We start from the raw sequence: 20405 nt of genomic DNA, 5'->3' as shown, positions 1-20405 counted from the left end.
TACCACCTTTATAAAACAATCAATGTATGATCTTATTTTCAAAATTCTTAAGTGAATCAGAGACCAACAGTCTTTAATCCAGGATAAGTCATTAATCAGTCACATCAAGAGTAAACATTTTTTATCTTTTATTTGCTTCAATCATTGCACTGTGGCCATGCTGGGGCTCTGCTTTGAAGGGCTTAGTTAAACAAATTAACTCCAGAACTTTTTTTAAAGTCTGGCACTTATTCTCTAGGTCTCTTTTGTCAAACCACTAAGTTACGGGGGACATAAACAAACCAACACTGGTTGTCAAATGATGCTAGGAGAATAAAACACAAAGACACATTCTATTACCCACTCTATAAAATTTACTTATTTACTATGACCTGCAGCATTTTTTCTATGAATTACTCTACATTCACCTATGAACACTCCCTGTTCATTCTTTTCCTTCCATATTCACTAGCAGATGATTTCCAGAAAATATCCACTGGACTTCCATTAAAGAACTAACAGAAACACAGAACAACAGAGAAACTTTATGAATATACATACATGTACGTCATATACAGAGAGAGAGAGAGAGACAAACAGACAAGACAGGATGGATAGAGAGAGAAAGAATGAAGGTGGGTTCTCTTTTACTTACTGTTCCTTGTTCCTGTCCAAGAGCTGCATTCACAACCCCTTTTAAAATATATTCTTGGGGTGTACAAGGTTCAACATCTTTAATCAGGGCATATGCCTCAGTAATATCATCTAAGAAGGGAATAGAAACAGAAAAAAAAAGTTTTTGATCATATATATATGCATGTACATACATACATCATCATCATTTAACATCCATTGTTCATGCTGACATGGGTCGGACAGTTTGACCAGGACTGGTAAGCTGGAAGGCTGCACCGGACTCCAGTCTGATTTGGCATGGTTTTCTATGGCTGGATGCCCTTCCTAACACCAACCACTTTACAGAGTGTAATGGGTGCTTTTATGTGATACCAGTATCTGCCATGAATGTGCTTTTGCTTGGCTTGATGAGTCTTCTTCTCGATCACAACATAATGCCAAAGGTCTCAGTCATTACCTCTGTGAGGCCCAACACTCAAAAGGAACTCAGCCATGATAGACCGCTAGCCACTACACATTCTTTATTCATTCTGCTTGTTTCTTTCTGTGTTCCTTTCTGTGGAAGAGCGTAGGCTCGAAATGTTAAAGACTTTTTCATTTCCTGAGTACTAAACTAAGACATCTGTTTGTTGTCTACACCACCTGTCTTCGTCTTTTGTCTTTTTTTTGTGAATTCTCCCTATATATATATATATATATATATACAGAGGAATTCAAGACACAGGCAATAACAGAGGAATTCAAGACAGGATGCCCCTGGGAGCTCCTCTATGTTGATGACCTTGCTCTAATTGCTGAGTCACTATCAGAACTAGAGGAGAAGTTTCAGGTGTGGAAGCAAGGATTAGAATCAAAGGGCCTTAGAGTCAACCTAGCTAAAAAACCAAAGTCCTAATAAGTAGAAAGGTAGACAAACTACAAATCCCTTCAGGTAGATGGCCCTGCTTGATCTGTAGAAAAGGCGTAGGTAGAAACTCTATAAGATGTACCCAGTGTAAGCTATGGACACATAAGAGGTGCAGCAATGTCAAAGGAAGGCTAACTAGGAAGATAGTTTTTGTATGTGGCAGATGCTCAGGAGCAATAAACACTGAAAGTGTGCAGAGAACAACTTCCACCATATTCCAGGGAGAAAAACTAGAAGTAGTTGATAGCTTCCGTTACCTAGGTAACCAAGTCAGTAGTGGGGGCGGGTGTACAGAAAGTGTAACTGCTAGAATAAGAATAGCCTGGGCAAAGTGCAGAGAGCTCTTACCTCTGCTGGTGACAAAGGGCCTCTTGCTCAGAGAAAAAGGCAGACTGTATGATGCATGTATACGAACAGCCATGCTACATGGCAGTGAAACATGGGCTGTGACTGCTGAGGACATGCGTAAGCTCGCAAGGAATGAAGCCAGTATGCTCTGATGGATGTGTAATGTTAGTGTACTTACTCGACAGAATGTAAGTACCTTGAAAGAAAAGTTGGACCTAAGAAGCATCAGTTGTGGTGTGCAAGAGAGACGATTGCGCTGATATGGTCATGTGACGAGAATGGATGAAGATAGCTGTGTGAAAAAGTCCACACCCTAGCGGTTGAGGGAACCTGTGGAAGAGGCAGACCCAGGAAAACCTGGGACGAGGTGGTGAAACACGACCTTCGAACATTAGGCCTCACCGAGGCAATGACTAGTGACCGAGACCTTTGGAATTATGCTGTGCGTGAGAAGACCTGGCAGGACAAGTGAGACCATAACCCATAGCCTTTACCAGGATGTAGCCAGCCCACTTATGCATACCTTTCCTTCTTTGGACACAAAACTCTGCTTGCAAAGACCTGTTGAGGCAAGTGAAATTGAAATTGAATTCGAAATCGAACCAAATTCGATGACTGGCACCCATGCCAACCTCCCTTCATTAGACACTAAACTCTGCTTGTGAAGACATGTTTGGGGCAAGTGAAATCGAAATTGAACCAAATTCGATGACTGGCACTTGTGCCAGTGGAGTGCTAACAGCTCCATCCAAGCGGGATCACTGCCAGAGCAGCTGTCTGGCTTCCATGCCAGTGGGCATGTAAAAAGCACCATTTGAGTGTGATCGTTACCAGAGTCGCCTTACTAGCACTTGTGCCGGTGGCATGCAAACAAAACATTCAAGCGAAGTCATTGCCAGTGCTGCTGGACTGACTCCTGTGTAGGTGGCATGTAAAAACACCATTTTCGAGCATGCATATGACAAAAATTTAAAGGGGTAGAAGAAAGCTATTATAAGTTCAACAGCTATTTCTAGGGGACTTGGTGATCCATAATAATATTGGTAGATTTAGTCCATCATCATCATTGTTGTCGTTTAACGTCCGCTTTCCATGCTGGCATGGGTTGGACAGTTTGACTGAGGACTGGTGAGCCAGAAGGCTGCAGCAGGCTCAATCTGATCTAGCAAAGTTTCTACAGCTGGATGCCCTTCCTAATGCCAACCACTCTGAGAGTGTAGTGGGTGCTTTTTACATGCATGAGGGCCAGTCAAGCAGTTCTGGTATCAACCACACTCAAAAGGTGTTTTTACGTGCCACCTGCATGGGAGCCAGTCTGGTAGCACTGGCAATGATCACTCTCATCGATGCATTTAACATAGGATGAGATTAGCCATGGTTTTTCAGTGTAGAGAAGATCTTACATTTCTTAATGTAAAATCTTTATGCAGAGAAGTAAAATGATGAAACGATTAAATGTGGAGAGCTAAGTGTATTAGAGGGGGGAGTGGGGGATATTAAGACAGGGAATGGTGAGAGGAGAAAAGATAGTTCAAGAAGAGGGAGGGGTTAATAATGAGGCTAGTAAGGGAGTAGTAGTTGTGGTGGGGAGTAGGAAGATGAATGGGAGGGTTGGGTAGATACTATATGAATGGGGTTTTATTGTGTTGAGTTTGTTAAAGTTTAGGGATGAACGCAATAGAATTATTGGTTGAGATAGTGAGAAAAAGAATGGCACTTATTTGAGGGAAGCAAGGTGTCCAGTTCAGAGGCAGAAGAAGATTACAAATATATGTAGAAAGGTATGCGAGAAGATAGAGCGGGGTGGACTTTGAGTATGTTCTACTTTCTGAGTGGAGTTGGTTGATGGAAATTAGAAGAGAATATATATACATGTATGCACATGTATGTGTGTGCATGTAGATGTGTGTGTGTGTACATGTATTTGTGTGCTTGTTTATATCTGCAACTGCAATTTGTTGCACAGAAGTTACAGCAGCAGAATTCTCAGTTCTTGTGCCAACAAACTGTCTGGTCATTTCAAGCCTTTAAATCTATGTGGAATAAGATAAGCCTTACTTGGAAAACAGATAGGCATTAGTTTGTTTAGGGCAGCATGGACAACAGAACAATGCCCCAAAGAAGATATTTGTCGGACCCATGCAAGCATGGAAAAATAGACATAAGATGAATGAACGAACGAACGAATGAATGAATGAATATGTTTGATACCTAAAACAACTAACAATAGCATAGAATATGCTACCAAATACTCTGTGTGTGTGTATGACAGGCTTCTGCACAGTTTCTGTGTAGCTAAATTCTATTCCTAAAGTATTGGTCAATTTGAGGCTACAGTAGAAGTAGTGCTTACCTTGTTTCAGGTAGTATATGACCAGGTTTAATCTCGCCTCTGGTATGACATCAACAAGAGGAGGTAACACTTGTAGGGCTCCGTCACCACCTTGAAACACCACCTTGATAATGTAGACAAATACGAGGGTAAATAGATATACACTGACCATGAAACACAACAGATGCATTACACAGAACTTTGTAGATACACATAGAATGGCCCACATATAAATCTAGATTTAGGTCAGTTATTATTGACCACACAAATATCAGTCGTTTATCCTTATACTATTATATACATGTGTACACACACACACGTGTAGCAGTAGCACTGTGCAGATATATGTCACTATGATTACACTATGATACGGTATGATGTATCAATATCACAAAGCAGATATGTATCATGAATATACTGACATATCATATAACGTATCACAACATAAACATAAATACATAAATCACTATAACACTGTGATGTCACAATATAAGATATGTCAGTAAATACTGACTAGACAGTATGAAGTCACAGTGTTACAATGTAGACATTTAATACCTTGTACAAGGGTGAGTCAAAAAGTAATGCCATTTTGTTTAGGACAGGTATAATTACCAACACAGGAACATGTATCATACATCAAAATGAAGCTGGTCCTCTGTCGATCACATCTCTACTTCTCAACATAGTCACCGTTTCTCTCAACAGCAATGTTCCACCTTCGAATGAGAGCATGTATCCCTGCCCCATAAAATTCTGTTGACTGTTTTTTGAGCCACTTCTTCACTACAGTTTTCACTTCCTTGTCACTGGAATAATGTTTGCCTCTGAAACCCTCTTTCATGGGGCCAAAGAATTGATAGTCCAGTGATGAGGAGGTACATACAATTCAAATAATGAGATTATGACATATATTGATGCGACTTGAAGGCAGAAAAGAATGTTCCAGGAATTAAATCACACAAAATCAATAAAAGATTGGTTGAGGAATGTTCATAATGGTTGTGGTATATGCTGGAATAGTTGCAGAATAGTTATAAGGTATTATAGGTTAAGATAATAGGTTAAGACAGACCATCATAGGATAAAATCCAAAGTTGAACGAGAAGGAAGTGTGTAGGTAGACCCTTACAGCTGTTTCAAGAATTGGTGTGCTGTTAGTGCAATTACCAGCAAGCAGTCTGCAACTGGTATTTTAGTGGCAGTATATTCTATCTTTGGAGAAACTACCCCTAAAATGCTGGTTGCCAGTGATTGCACCAACTGTGCATCAATTCTTGAAACAGCTGTAAGGTTCTACCTACACATCTTCTTTCCTTTTTTCATCCAGCTTTGGGTTTTATCCTATGATGATCTGCCTTAATCTACTATTTATAATACCTTATAACTATTCTGGAACTACATTTCTATATTTAAGAGATAAGGAATTATGTACATTATTTACATTTGATGGATATTTGTCCTCATCTTGTTAGTTGTTAACACAACGTTTTGCCTGATATACCCTCCAGCCTTCATCAAGTGTCTTGGGGAAATTTCGAACCTGGGTTCTCATTCCTAAGGTATTTTTCAATGTTATCATCATCATTATTATTGCTATTATTATCATTATTCAGGTCGCTGCAAATAATCTCAAGATTCCGAGTTCAATTCCAAGCAGTGACCTGAATAATAATAATAACATTGAAAAATACCTTAGATGAGAATCCAGGTTTGAAATTTCTCCAAGACACCTGATGAAGGCTGGAGGGTATATCAGATGAAACGTGTTCACAACAAACAAGATGAGGACAAATATCCGTCAAATGTAAATAATGTATTCTGGAACAATTCCAGCATATATCACAACCATTATGAACATTCCTCAACTAATTTTTTATTGATCTCCTGTGATTCAACTTGTATCAATATATAAATATCATAATCTGAGCAGATATCAGTCGTTTACCCTTATTCACACACACACATACACACATTTACAAACACAGTAGTGTATTATCATATGTGGCAGTTTATTATCCATGGACTTTTGGATTTGTTAGTGTGCTTTAAGCCACACACACACACACACACACACACACACACTCACACCGTACCACAGATGCATTTTGTTAAGTTTTAAGCAATGATTTTTCTCTCTCTCATATAGAATGACACAAAATACTTTTACCATGTTGTGTTTTATCAGATCACGGTTGAAGGTAAATGTTGGTGATGCCATATCTTGCAGACTTTTCAGTTCGTTCTAGAAGAGAGGGAACATTTAATAATAATAATAATAATAATAATAATAATAGTCGTTGTCGTCATCGTTTAATGTCCGTTTTTCATGCTGGCATGGGTTGGATGGTTTGACTGAGGACTGGCAAGCCAGGAGGCTGCACCAGGCTCCAATCTGATCTGGCAAGCTTTCTACAACTGGATGCCCTTCCAAATGCCAACCACTCTGAGAGTGTAGTGGGTGCTTTTTATGTGCCACTGGCATTGGCCACAGCCACATTCAGATGGTGCTTTTTATGTGTCACCGGCATGGGAAGCCAGTCAGGCGGCACTGGCATAAACCCACACAAGAATGGTGCTTATTGCGTGCCAGCAAAACATATTTGCAAATGGTATGTCTGTGTGTGTGCATAATGATTTCACTAAGCCATTGTGATAATAATAACCAGTGCCAGATCTCAATATACATATGTTTTAGGTCAGTGGTTCTCCACCAGGGCCCACATAAGATTTTGTTGCCAAAAATTATACTTCAACAATTCCTTTAAACACATCCGTTAGATTTTTATTTTTATCTTTATGTTATAGTTTACTGCACATATAGATGTGCATACACATTGATATGTCTTTCTTTTTCTTTTTCGTCTCTCTCACTATCAGTATTGTTATTATTTTTCCCATTTACAACATATATTGGGTTGGTGCATAATTATTGTGGCTTTTTTTCAACAAATTTTATTCAACAAAAACATCTTTAAATGATTATTCTGGAGCATATTCACTATCTACTTCAATTATGGCTTCCCATTTGATTGGCAGACGGTCAGACTATCATTTAAAGATGCTTTTGTTAAATATCATTGTTTTTGTTGAATAAAATTTGATGAAAAAAGCCACAATAATTATACATCAACCCAATATATATATATATATATTGGGTAATAGCTTTACGTAAACCATTGGTTCATTTTGTTCTCTTACTTTATTATCATCTTATAATCATCTCATAATGACTTTTATGACTTGTATTACTATCTCAGTCAATCTAAATGTATATATTTGTCATTACCTGTCATAAATAGCCTTTTCTATTTGCAATATGCATTTTCGTTGATTTTTCATATTTTACTCTTACATTTCCACGTGTATTTTATATTTTCTTTTCGTAACAAATTTCTACTATATATATATATATATATATATAATATATATATATATAATATATATATATATATCTATATATATGTATTTGTATATACATATACAAATATATAAACTTTGTTGTTCTCTTCCATTTTTCAGAGGGTAAAAGTGTTTTTCTGCAATAATTAGTGGGCCAGTCAACCATGAAGTGGTCTGCCACAATGGTACATGTGACATGATGTTCTGGTGATGTTGTGGTTTGTATGCAGTGTATGAGAAATTGTGTAGAGATAGAGATGGAACCATACCTCAGCAGCCTTGCCATCATAGAGTCTGAAATGGTTGCAGGCCTTCAAATTTAAAGCTATGGCGCTGTCTGGATACTGTTGGAGATAGGCTTGTAACACTTCCTGTCAGCAGAAAATAGAGAGAGGGAAACTTATGGCAGTGTCACAACAACTACAACAATAACAACAACAATGGCGATGATATACCAATATTATTTTCAATAATATCAAGATAAATATGCATACACACACACACACACACACAGATTGATATATATATATATATATATATATATATATATATATATATATTGTTGCTATTATGCAAAAGTGTAATAAGTCAAAAATATTTGTTTTTTCAGGAAACGAAAAAATAGTTTTGCCATTCCATTTCCTTTTACATTAGCAACAGTTTCAGCTTAGCAATACTTTGTTGGGTGCTTAAAATCATAATTCCATGCATCTATGATATTTTTAGTCAGCAATATTTCTGCAAAACTGTCGTATATGGGACTTACTAAACTTTTGAAAAATGCTAAACTGTTGCACTACACTTTGACAATTCTCATCTGAAGCAGCTGGAGATATGATAGTTTGACCAAAAGAACCATCGATTGCAAGCAAAATTAGATATTGAAAAAAAAAAAAAACGCATTTGGCCAAATTTGGACACACAACAGTTTAACATACCAGCAAGGATATGAAGACTTAACAGTATTCTATGAAGCTAACAGCTAACCCCTGTACGAAATCCCAGGAGAAACTTTTTAAATAATAGCTGAACATTCTGTGCTTAGTTCTAGTTCTGTAGTATTAAGTAGATGTGACACAAACATCTGCCTGGATAAGATCACACGCTACAACTAAAAGCACATCTGAGCAACGTTAAAAGCACATTCGAGCATGATCGAAGCCAGGACCATGGATTGGCATCCATGCTGGTAGCACGTGAAAAACAACATTCAAGCGTGTTCGTTGCCAGTGGCTCTGGACTGGTTTCTGTGCAGGTAGCACATAAAAAACACCTCCTTTTGAGTATGGCCGTTGCCAGAACTTCCTGATTGGCCCTCATGCCAGTGTCAAGTAAAAGCATCCACTACACTCTCAGAGTGGTTGGCGCTAGGAAGGGCATCCAGCTGTTGAAACTTTGCCAGATCAGATTGGAGCCTGGTGCAGCCTTCTGGCTCACCAGTCCTCAGTCAAACCGTCCAACCCATACCAGCATGGAAAGTGGACATTAAACGATGATGATGCTGATGATATATATATAGTGTACACACACACACACGCATGCGTGCACACACACACACACACACAGTCTCTCTCTCTGTCTCACACACAGGTGTGCACACACACACACACACACACACACACATATATATATATATATATATCCAGTCAGAAATTGGTTGAGATGTTAGAATGTTGGAGAGAATGCAGAGTGGTAATTGTTCCAACTGTCCACATTCTGAGTTCAAATCATGCAAAGGTAGAAAAAGAAAGTGCAAGTCCAAGGCAGTGGATTGTGAGGACATTTGGAAGGTTGGTCAAGATGATGCCTTGTGATATCTTGTCCAGCCTTCAAACAGTTTTACCAATTCCATCAGAGCAATGCTTGTGATGACACTGATGCCTAGTGGTATTGACCAAAGTCAGTGGCCTTTCCGTTGGTTAACATCAGTGGTGTGAAGAGGAGAAGGCTTGGTCTGTAAATGCATATGTAGACGTACAGTCGACCTTGACCGATGGTAGTCCTACATCTAATCTGTTGTCTGCCTTTCTTTCGAGAATCAATTTTATATATGAAGTACTTACTTGTGAGACATCATAGTAATCCAGTTTATGGTAACACAGGGCTATATAGACATTCAACGCCAGGTAATCTCTACAATAAATAAATAAATAAATAGATAGATAGATAGATAGACAAAACAGACAGACGGAGAGAGAGAAAGAGAGAGAAAGACAGACTGACTGATTTGAGCTCAAAACATAAAGACAGGAAGAAATACGCCACTAAGCATTTTGTCTGACAAGCTAATGATTCTGTCAGCTAATTGGCTTGCTAATAATAATGATAATAATAATAATAATAATAATAATTTTAAAAGGATTGATGTAACTCTTCACAAAGGTAAACAGTTAAGATGAAGAGCACGATTCGATTGTAATACATATTTTATTGGTTGAACGATATTTTGACAGTAAGTCTGTCTTTGTAATTCAAAATTATAGAAATTTAATAATAATAATAATAATGAAGGAAATTCAAAAGATAGTGCTCATGGGAACTGCCCAATTCCAACGTAAAATACTGTCTATGTAATCTCAAATTTTAAAACCAACTCATAATTTTCTTATGTTTTCTTAAACATTCTCGAGAACAATACTTTGTGCAAAACCAAATATATAACACCCTAGGTATAACACCAACATGAACTAACCTGTTGTCTCTTGAGGTCTTTGGGTGAGACTTGGAGTTAACTTGTACAAATACAAAGCGAAAGTCAAACATAAAATAATAATAATAATATATTTCTTTACTACCCACAAGGAGCTAAACATAGAGAGGACAAACAGATTAAGTCGATTCTATCGACTCCAGTGCATAACTGGTACTTAATTTATCGACCTCGAAAGGATGAAAGGCAAAGTCAACCTTGGCGGAATTTGAACTCAGAACGTAGCCGCAGACGAAATACGGCTACGCATTTCACCCGGCATGCTAACGTTTCCGCCAGCTCGCCACCTTCATAATAATAATAATAACAATGAGCTTATTGTATATAAAGCTCAGGTCACTACACCTCACTGGATAAGATTAAAAGAAGGGGAATAAGGTAGCCACAGAAATCAAATAAAGAGAGAAAGAGCAATGAAAGCTAAAAGCATGGACATGGGATCAAAAGACAAAAAGACAGCAAAGTGAAGAATAAAAGACCCACAAACGGGAAAGGTGCCGAGACTTGTCAGAAGTAATGTAGGCAAGTTTTGAAGAAGGTCCTGACAGCTAACAACTGATGTGTGTAGTTTATTACATGCTTCAATAATTCTAAGTGGAAAAAAAAAGTTTCCAAAAGTTATGGGAACTCCACTGCTTTTTGATTTCATAAGCAGGTCCACAGGTGGTGGAGATATTTAATTAAAAATGATGGCCAAAGTCATCATTGCTGGAAAGATGGTAGAGTATTCATATTTAAAAACAAGTTTTGGTAAAAACCTCAATATTAAATCAATAATATTTAATACATTATAACATCTGAATGATAATGATGTGAGATTTCAGTTCCTTAAAACATTTACTGTTAGTCGTGTTCTGAATGCTAGTTAACCATAAATAATACGGTTTCAGCCATTTTAACTACGTCTGTGTTTGATTATTTTCAAAAACATATTAATTACACTGCATAGAAACAGGACCACCAAAAAGGTTCAATGAGGATAATAATAATCATCATCATCATCATTGTCGTAGTCGCTTAATGTCCTCTTTCCACACTGGCATGGGTTGGACGGTTTGACTCAGAACTGGCAAACCAGGAGGGTGTACCAGGCTCCAATCCAATCTGGCAATGTTTCTACAGCTGGATGCCCTTCCTAATGCCAACCACTCTGAGAGTGTAGTGGGTGCTTTTTACATGTCACCGGCACAGGGGCCAGTAAGGTGGCACTGATAATGACCATGCTCAGATGGTGCTTTTTATGTGCCACTGGCATGAGACCAGTCAGCCGGCACTAGTATCGACCACACTTGAATGGTGCTCTTTATGTGCCACTGGCATGGGTGCCAATTAGGGGGTACTGTCATCAGCCACAACAATGACTTTACTTGCCTCAACAGGTCTTCGCAAATGCAGTTTATTGTCCAATAATCATGAAAAGTGCTCTTAAATGGGCTGGTTATGCTGCACTGGCATAGGCCAGAGTTACAGTCTCACTTGGTTTGCCAGGTCTTCTCAAGCACAGCATATCTCCAAAGGTCTCGGTCACTTGTCATTACCTTGGTGAGGCCCAACGTTTGAAGGTCGTGCTTCACCACTTCATCCCAGGTCTTCTGGGGTCTACCTCTTCCACAGGTTCCCACTACTGCTGGAGTGTGACACTTTTTCACCCAGCTGTCCTCATCCAGGGATGAATAAGGACCTGTGAACTGTACAAAATGAATTCTACTTAATTTCACAGGGCACTAAGTATTGTTGTAAAGATCACTGAACAGTGTTGTGGATAGGCTTACCTGTTGTCTAGAAGGATCCTCTTATAAACATCAATAGCTTCTTGGTAATGGTTACGTAAGTAATGTATAGCTGCAAGGGACAACTGGTCTTCAAGAATATCCTGAAGATTCTGGTGGTAATCCATCAAACTGTTTTCATCACTGAACTTGTGGGAGAGGTGAAACAGCAGCCTGTTCTGTAGACCTGTTTTGGGACCTTTCCATAGAAGAAAAATAAACAAATCACAATATATATATAAAGTACTGAGGTTGATTCATTTGACTAAAAATTCTTCATGGCAAAACAAGTAAAATTCTTCATGACTAAAACAAGTAAAAGAAAAAAATATACTTATTCACAGCCCCTACCCTGCCACACTCTCGATTCTTCTATCCTCACTCATGTCTGCTCATTTCATAACTTGAGGGTTCACTCAGACACCTTACCACTATTTTTATCTCTTCTCATCGCCATCCTGATCAGTCCCAACTCCCTTCTAAAATGTGAGCAGTCATACAGCAAAGAAACCCATTCTGCTCTGGCCCCTTTTCTCATACTTTAACCCCTTATCTCCTTGCATAAAGTTGCCTCCCTTGGGGTTCATAATTTTGCAAGCTGTAAGGTAACCTCATGAGTGCTGGTAGCATGAAAAAAAAAGCATCCCGTACACACTGTAAAATGAGTGATGTCAGGAAAGGCATCTGGCAGCGGAAACTCATCCCAAAAAAAATAGCGGTGCACAATGCCATCTTTGAACCTGTTGGATCTCGTCAAACTCTGAGCACGACAGCATGGAAAATGGACAGTAAATGATGGTGATGAAACATACATACATAAATATAATTTTTTTTTACCCAGTAATGATATTCAGTGAGACTTACTACCCTAAGTTTCTCATTGGGAGTGCTCTTCAGGTTAAAGATTTTATCAACAGAAATGGCTACTTATTAGACAGTCTTAACTTCGGCAGGATTTGATCTCAGAGCATAGATATTTGAAAATAAACACTGTAAAACATTCTTAATTTATTGTTCTACTATTCCTATCACTTTCAAGCTCTCTGTCCAATAATAATACAAATGATGATGATGATGATGATGCTGATGATGATGGTGTTGATGATGGTGATGCTGATGTTAATGATGATGATGATGATGATGATGATGAAGGTGATGAATTCCTTACAAGAGATCACAAAATTTAAGTGGAGGCTATAATCAATCGAATCGATCCCAATATGTGACTGGTACATATTTTATTGACTTCAGGAGGAATGAAAGGCAAAAACAATTCCAGTAAGATTTGAACTCACAACATAAATATATGTAACTATAAATCACAAAGCATTTAGTCAGGATTTGCCAATGTCAAGAGCAGTCTTTTCACTTCCTTAACTAGCTTATACACACACTAATTATTGCAGATCCAACGTCCATACTCCAGTAATTCATTTATACTGTAACTGCAGAACTATTCAAATATTTTTCTCATGATAATACATAAATACATAAACTGACAGCAGGAATATTTGGTCTTTAAAAATGTCCCTTCTATAGGGAAATGAGCATTTTCTTACCTTTCTTAGAAGCTTCGTATGCCTCGGGATACATTCCAAGAAGAAAATAGGCACAAGCTAAATAATTCCAAACTTCTGGGAGGAATTCCTTGCGGTTTGTCACCTTTTCGTAAATCTAAGACAATCAGAAAAAAATGAAAGTCAAAGTCAACCTCGGCGGAATTTGAACTCAGAATGTAAAGACGGATGGAATGCTGCTAAGCATTTTGCCCAACATGCTAATAATGCTTCCAGCTCACCATCTTACTACTACTACTACTACTACTACTACTATTACTAATAATGATTAATAATAATAATAATAATAATAATAATAACAATAATAATCCTTTCTACCAAAAGGCACAAGGCCTGAAATTTTTGGGGAAAGAAATAGTCTATTACGTGAACCCTCGTATACAATTGGTAATTAATTTATCAACCCCCAAAAGGATGACAGCAAGACCTCAGTGGAATTTGAACTCAGAATGTAAAGATGGATCAAATACAATGAAGCATTTTGCTGTGATAACGATTCTACCAGCTCACTGCCTTAAATAATAATAATAATAATAATAATAATAATAATCACAAATGCAAAAGGGGCTGATTGCTACCTAGCTCAGATACCAGGAAACCCCAAAATGGCAGAAATTCAAAAGATAGTGCTCATGGGAACTGTCCATATCCTACGTAAAATACTGTCTATGTAATCTCAAATTTTAAAACAAACTTATAATTTTCTTATGTTTTCTTAAACATTCCCAAGAACAACACTATGTACAAAACCAAATATATGGCACCCTAGGCATAACAATATGAACTTCTAACTAGTTGTCTCTTGAGGTCTGTGGGCGAGACTTGGAGTCAACTTGTACAAATGCAAAGCAAAACCCAAACATATAATAATAATAATGATGATGATGATGACAGTAAAAAATTGGTACAACCATAAATCCAAAGGCATCATTGAAAATGCTAATGCAAAGATCCTGTGGGATTTTATGATTCAGTGCGACCATGAGATAGAAAATAGGAAGCCAGACATAGAGTTAATTGAGAAAGAAAGCAAACTATGCTGGATCGTAGATATAGCATGCCCAGCTGACAACAAGGTATGTGATAAGGAAGAAAGAAAAGTCAATAGATATGACAGGTTAGCTTGGGAGGTTAAGCAGTTGTAGTCGATGGAAAAGGTGGTAGTAGTACCAATAACTTGTGGAGCCCTGGGAACAGTGAGCAAAAATCTTGAGAACCACGTGGAACAAATAGCGACTGCAATAAGGGTAGAGCACTTGCAGAAAACAGCACTGCTTGCAACCACTTGAATACTCTGGAAGGTGCTCAAAAAATAAGGGGTGTTACCTTAGTTCACTGGTAATGAACAGCTGACACCTTAGTACATCTCTAGCATTAGAAGCTGTGCAAAGGCAATGATAATAATAATAATAATAATAGTAAAACCCTGATGCAGCTCCAGACAGTGGCTCTCATGGCTTCTGATCTTGACTGATTGTAAGTGTTATCATGTACATTGTTTTGTCTTGGTATAAAAGATGGGCTACAGCAAATATTCTACTCAATACCACAGATTTCCTTGTCAGTTGCTTGACCTTAGCCAGTTGAGCATGTCCCTTACTGGCTGACGATATGTGTATCTCTGATCATGAGCAGGTGTAGTGGGGGAGCATTATAGCCAATGTGTTGAAAGGAATTTTTGGGGGTTTCAATAAGTCACTCTTAAACAACCCTTATTCAGGGACCTTTTGAGCAGGATGGGCTACTTGACCTGAAGAAAACTCAAACTGAGCCCCACCTCTAAGTCATGCACTGTTAATCTTGATATGAGACCACCATGCTGCGCACATATAGCTGTGATGTATGTGCCTGGTGTACCCTCATCAGACAGGTAGTCATGATGGGTATATTGGGCTTTGCATGTTTGTACCCCAGTGTCACTTTGATGGCATGCACTGCTCTCTCACTCAATAATAATAGTAATAATGATAATGTTTCTATTATAGGCACAAGACCTGGAAATTCGGGAGAGTGGGTGGTCAATAAAATCAATCCCCAGTATGGAAATAACAGATGCTTATTTCATCAACCCAAAAAGATGAAAGACAAAGCTGACCTCAGCTGGATTTGAACTTATGTAAAGAACCATAACTAAATAACCATAATAATAATCCTTTCTATTGGAAGCATAAGGTCTTGAATTTGGGGGAAGGGATTAAGTCAATTACATGGAGCCTAGTACGCAACTGGTACTTAATTTATTGACCCCAAAAGGATGAAAGGCAAAGTCGACCTTGGCGGAATTTGAACTCAGAATGTAGCAGCAGATGAAATATCACTAAGCATTTCGCCCATTGTGCTAACGATTCTGTCAGCTCACTGCCTTTCTGTAATAACTGTAATAATAATAGCAATGATTTGTCTCAAATTTCGCTTGCTGTGACATCTCACTAGCTGAACAAGCCAATAAAGGAACATCGATAGGGTCACCTGGCCTGTTAAAAATAGCAGCCAAATCTCCAGCAGTCACATCCCCTTCAAATCACACCTACTGTCTTAAAACAGAAAGGACACACTGGATGATATATTCTTAGATAAATTATGTCTAAATAAAAGACAGAATAGTTACAGAAGGAATACCATCGATCTGATGGATCAGAGTTGCTCAGATAATAAACAACAACAAAGAAGGATACATTTGATAATGCATTCCTAGATATATTATGACTGAATAAACAATTGGATGATCATAAGGCCTGGTGAATCAGGACTGACCTGGTGTTAAACAACAACAACCCTTACTAAAGATAAACAAAATAATTAGCTGTAACAGCCATCTATGTGTAATACTTGATGTAAATACATCATTGAAGGACAAATTTACTGTGGTATTCATCCAGAGATAACATCTCTCATGGACATGCTGTATTTAAAAACAGTAAATTTACCTTTAAATGATATATTTACATTAAGTATGATACAAAGATGGTTATTTTAACCTAATATTGCTTCTATTGCATATAATGGATAATTGGCCATAAACTACATCAAATAATACTGTGAAAACTTACCTCCATTGCTCCTTTATAGTCACCAAGGTGGAAGAGACAACAGGCTATCCATAGGTCAGTATCAATATCAGTTTTGCCACTGGACCTGTTAAACTGGACAATAAAACAACAAAGAACAGCAATAGAATTCTTCATTTATAGATTACACACAAAGTAAAGTAGTGTGGCTCAGTGGTTAGAGTGTTGGGCTTACACCCATTAGAGTAAAGATTATTTGCCAACATAACATGGCTGTCCTGGTTTAGGAAGAATGCTGCTGTAATTTAGTCCCGGGAGACATCACCTCCAGCTGGTTATATGACATGATCTCTGTCCTTATATATTTTTTTCTTTTACAGCAACATTCAACCTAAACCAGGATTGCCATGTTATGTTGGCAAATAATCTTTACTCCAAAGTACTGTTGCAGAATATCTCTTGATGTGAGATTTACGAATAGTAATTTTCTACAACCATTAGGTTGTGAATTCAATTACAAAACCAGGTGATACATTCTGTCCTTGATCATGGCATTTCATGTCGTTTCAGTCTACAAAGTGTAAATGAATACCAGCATCAGTCGGCAGTTAACCCCATGAAAGTCTGCCATTGAGTGTGAAACCTTCACCTTTTAGTTGTATAAAAGCTTTGAAAATTTAGATAAACTTTGGTTTTCTTGAGATCAAAGAAATCTTTCTTCTTTAAGTGAGAAAACAAGATTTAATATTGGTTCTGTAAGTTATCAATTAACAAAATGATGGTTTTAAATTTTAATACAAGGCCAGCAATTCGAGGGGAGGCAGTAAGGTGATGTCATCGACCCCAATACTCATCTGGTACTTATTTTATTGACCCTAAAAAAGATGAAAGACAAAGCTGACCTCAAAGGCATTTGAACAAAGAATGTAAGGCCATAAGAAATGGCATTAAGAATTTTGGCCAGTACAGTAATCATTCTGCCAGTTTGCCACTAGTAATTATTGATTGAAACTTTGTTTATCAACATGGCCTTCTCTCTTTCTGCTTATTTTAACTGTCATATTGTGAGATTGATTCAAGAGGGTTTATTGCTATGTCAGTCCAGGCAAGGATGTTTAGTGCCTTGTTACTCTGGCAAAGCATGAGATGAAGGTGGAGCCTGTTTTTGTTATCCAGTCAGGCAGACCACAACAACCAAAGTTAGTTGTCTTGCTTAGAAGCACAACATAACAATACTGAGATCTGAACTAGCATTCTGTAGATCCATATTTTATTTTCAAGTTGTGCTTGATGTAACAACAACCTTAACAGATTCAGACTAACATAAACCCTTTTGTTACCAACCCGGCTGAAACTGGCTCTGGCTCTGAGTACAAATATCTTGTTTTCATAAGTTTTGAATTACAATCTTCCACCAAACCTTAGTCATAATTTATGCTCCTAACACTAACTGAATAATAACTAAGTTATTTTACCAAATTCTTTATTATATTTAAAGTAACTGAAAGAAACAGAGCATCTCAAAATAAATACAGTAATGAAAGGGTTAATATTTTAACTAGCTTACCCATGTGTATTCTTGATAGCAACTCTATAAACAACAGTAATATGGCAGTAAGATGTTACTTTCTAAGCATCATGACATGTTTTAAAAAGAAACTGACAAGAGATAAATGTATTCGATGCAGGTCTTTCAGGTTATCCGGTCTGATTTACCAAGAATTTGGAGCAGACATTCAGAATTCAGTACAAAAGACTAAATATGGAAATATATTTTGGTATACCTAACTTTAGTGCGAAGAGAGGAATATTCTACAGAGATGTAATTATGGGTTCACTTACCTCAAGAAGAGTAATAGCTCCAGTATAATCTCTCTTCTGTAAGAAATCTTCCAATTTGGGCAGTTCTTGTGTCTTTCTGTCACCTTTGATAGCAGAGATCCTACCAGCCCCTGTGGCTGGTTTAGCACGTGAGAGCATCTAACAAACAGAAACAAGAGCAGTTTTTTGATAATTTTGTGTGTGTGTGTGTGCATACTTGACTACACACACAGAGTGTCAAAAAATCCATGAGTCAGAAAAAAGAGATACTCGTATATTAGATGATGGAGCAGGGTATATAATTATTATTAATAACATACAATATTTTAGTCTCACAACAGTCAAATAACAATTGGTTTCAAAACAGAATATTTTGTTAATATATCCATATCAATCCTGATCATTATTTTAAGGTCCATATTTCCCTGTTTGCATGAGTCAGACAAAATTTGTTAAGGCATATTTTTCATGTCCGGATTCCCTTCTTGTTTCCAAAGAAGTTAACATTTTCCCATTATTAGATATGATTTCTCAGAAGATTGGAAATGACAGTGACTCATAACTATTGCATGATGTCAAGGCAAGGAGATGCAAACACAAACATCATCGTCACCAACATGCAACATTCATGTCCCATGGTGGCATGGGATTGGACAATGTATTGGAAACATCTTATTAAATGAAAGTTATAAGATGGACTTGGTCCACCTTTGGCATCACAACTTTAATGCATCAAGGAATTAACTTGTACATGTTCTGAATGGTTGTTAGGGAAATTTTGGGTCATTCTTCATGCAAAACTTGCTTTAGCTCTTACGGCAACAATGAAAACTATGAGGAAGCCCATCATAGCGACCATTCTGTTGTCTTAATCTGTCTCTTTATCTAACACCACTGACTACCTTGGCTATCTTTAAGCGGGTATTCCATACCTCATAATCTGGGAATTTCAACAGAATTACGGCTTTCCAACCGTAACTACTCATCTCATAACCCCCTGACCCTAAAACTTAACCCCAAAGCAAGCTCTGAAACTCAACTCTAACCCCAACACAAACTGCCATGGACACGGGCAAAAAAAAAAGTACACGGTTATTTACTTTGTAGTTTGAAAAGTTTTTATTTCACATCGCTAAGTATAAGGTGTCGTCTGTTGCAACAGGCCAGATCCGAGGACAACCCCCACCCTACAGCTTTGAATTTTAGCTACTAAAGTAATAACAGTAATACAATAGTTCGATACTACCAAGTAACATATCAATCCCCAGAAATAAGGTCTCTTACTTGGTCATTTGCAGACTTTTTAAGGACAAGCAAACGCCCTGGGACAATATAATCTGGCGGGAGATATCGTTTTCCCAGTTTATAGGAAACCGTTTAAAGAAAAAACAAAACACTGTAGAAAATAATTAATCGTAATAATTAATAATTAAATTTGGATAAATTTTAGAAGATAAGAAGTCGAGAAAGTTTTAAACAACTTACCATATTGACAAATCTCTTTAGGAACACAACATGGCACGGTGTGACGTCACTTCCTGGTTACCAAATAACACATTGGTCAAGGGAGGCTACTCTGAGAAGATAATAAATAAATTCGAGAGTTGCGGTAACTGGAAACTTAATGTTGACAGACATGAAGTTGTTTCGGTCCTCAAATGTCTATAAACACATGAGCACGCGTCTACTCCCAAATATGAAGGCAGGAAGAGGAAAAATTGCTGGTCGGCGAGGATGGATTGATTTGCTGTTGTTTAACTTCCATGTCAGCCATGATCGAGCAGATATATGACCTAAGTTATTCCCGCTTTTTATTTAGACAATTCATGTCGGACGAGATTTTCTCTTAGTTGCTGTTTTAAGACGTTGTAAAGGGATCGGAGAGAGGCTTGCTATTTTTGTAGGTCGAACGATTA

At 37.6% G+C, this 20405-nt stretch overlaps 1 protein-coding gene across 1 annotated transcript in view; it reads right to left on the bottom strand.

Annotated features, from left to right (window-relative positions):
• LOC115215591 (intraflagellar transport protein 56-like) overlaps positions 1–20094 on the bottom strand; it is a 38669-nt gene extending 18575 nt beyond the window's left edge. Inside the window, exons 1-10 of the mRNA XM_029784807.2 lie at positions 19975–20094; positions 18511–18648; positions 16711–16803; positions 13643–13757; positions 12087–12282; positions 9668–9737; positions 7874–7975; positions 6373–6447; positions 4224–4326; positions 635–744 (exon numbers count right to left, since the gene is read on the bottom strand). Coding sequence (XP_029640667.1) covers positions 635–744; positions 4224–4326; positions 6373–6447; positions 7874–7975; positions 9668–9737; positions 12087–12282; positions 13643–13757; positions 16711–16803; positions 18511–18648; positions 19975–19977 — 1005 coding nt within the window. The 5' untranslated portion in view covers positions 19978–20094. The remainder of the gene's footprint in view (positions 1–634; positions 745–4223; positions 4327–6372; positions 6448–7873; positions 7976–9667; positions 9738–12086; positions 12283–13642; positions 13758–16710; positions 16804–18510; positions 18649–19974) is intronic.
• Positions 20095–20405: the final 311 nt, after the last annotated feature.

The sequence above is a fragment of the Octopus sinensis genome, linkage group LG9 (genome assembly GCF_006345805.1).
Source record: "Octopus sinensis linkage group LG9, ASM634580v1, whole genome shotgun sequence".
In the NCBI taxonomy this organism is placed as follows: domain Eukaryota; kingdom Metazoa; phylum Mollusca; class Cephalopoda; order Octopoda; family Octopodidae; genus Octopus; species Octopus sinensis.
Note: the sequence above shows the minus strand (reverse complement) of the source record. Positions and strands in the feature narration are given on the sequence as shown.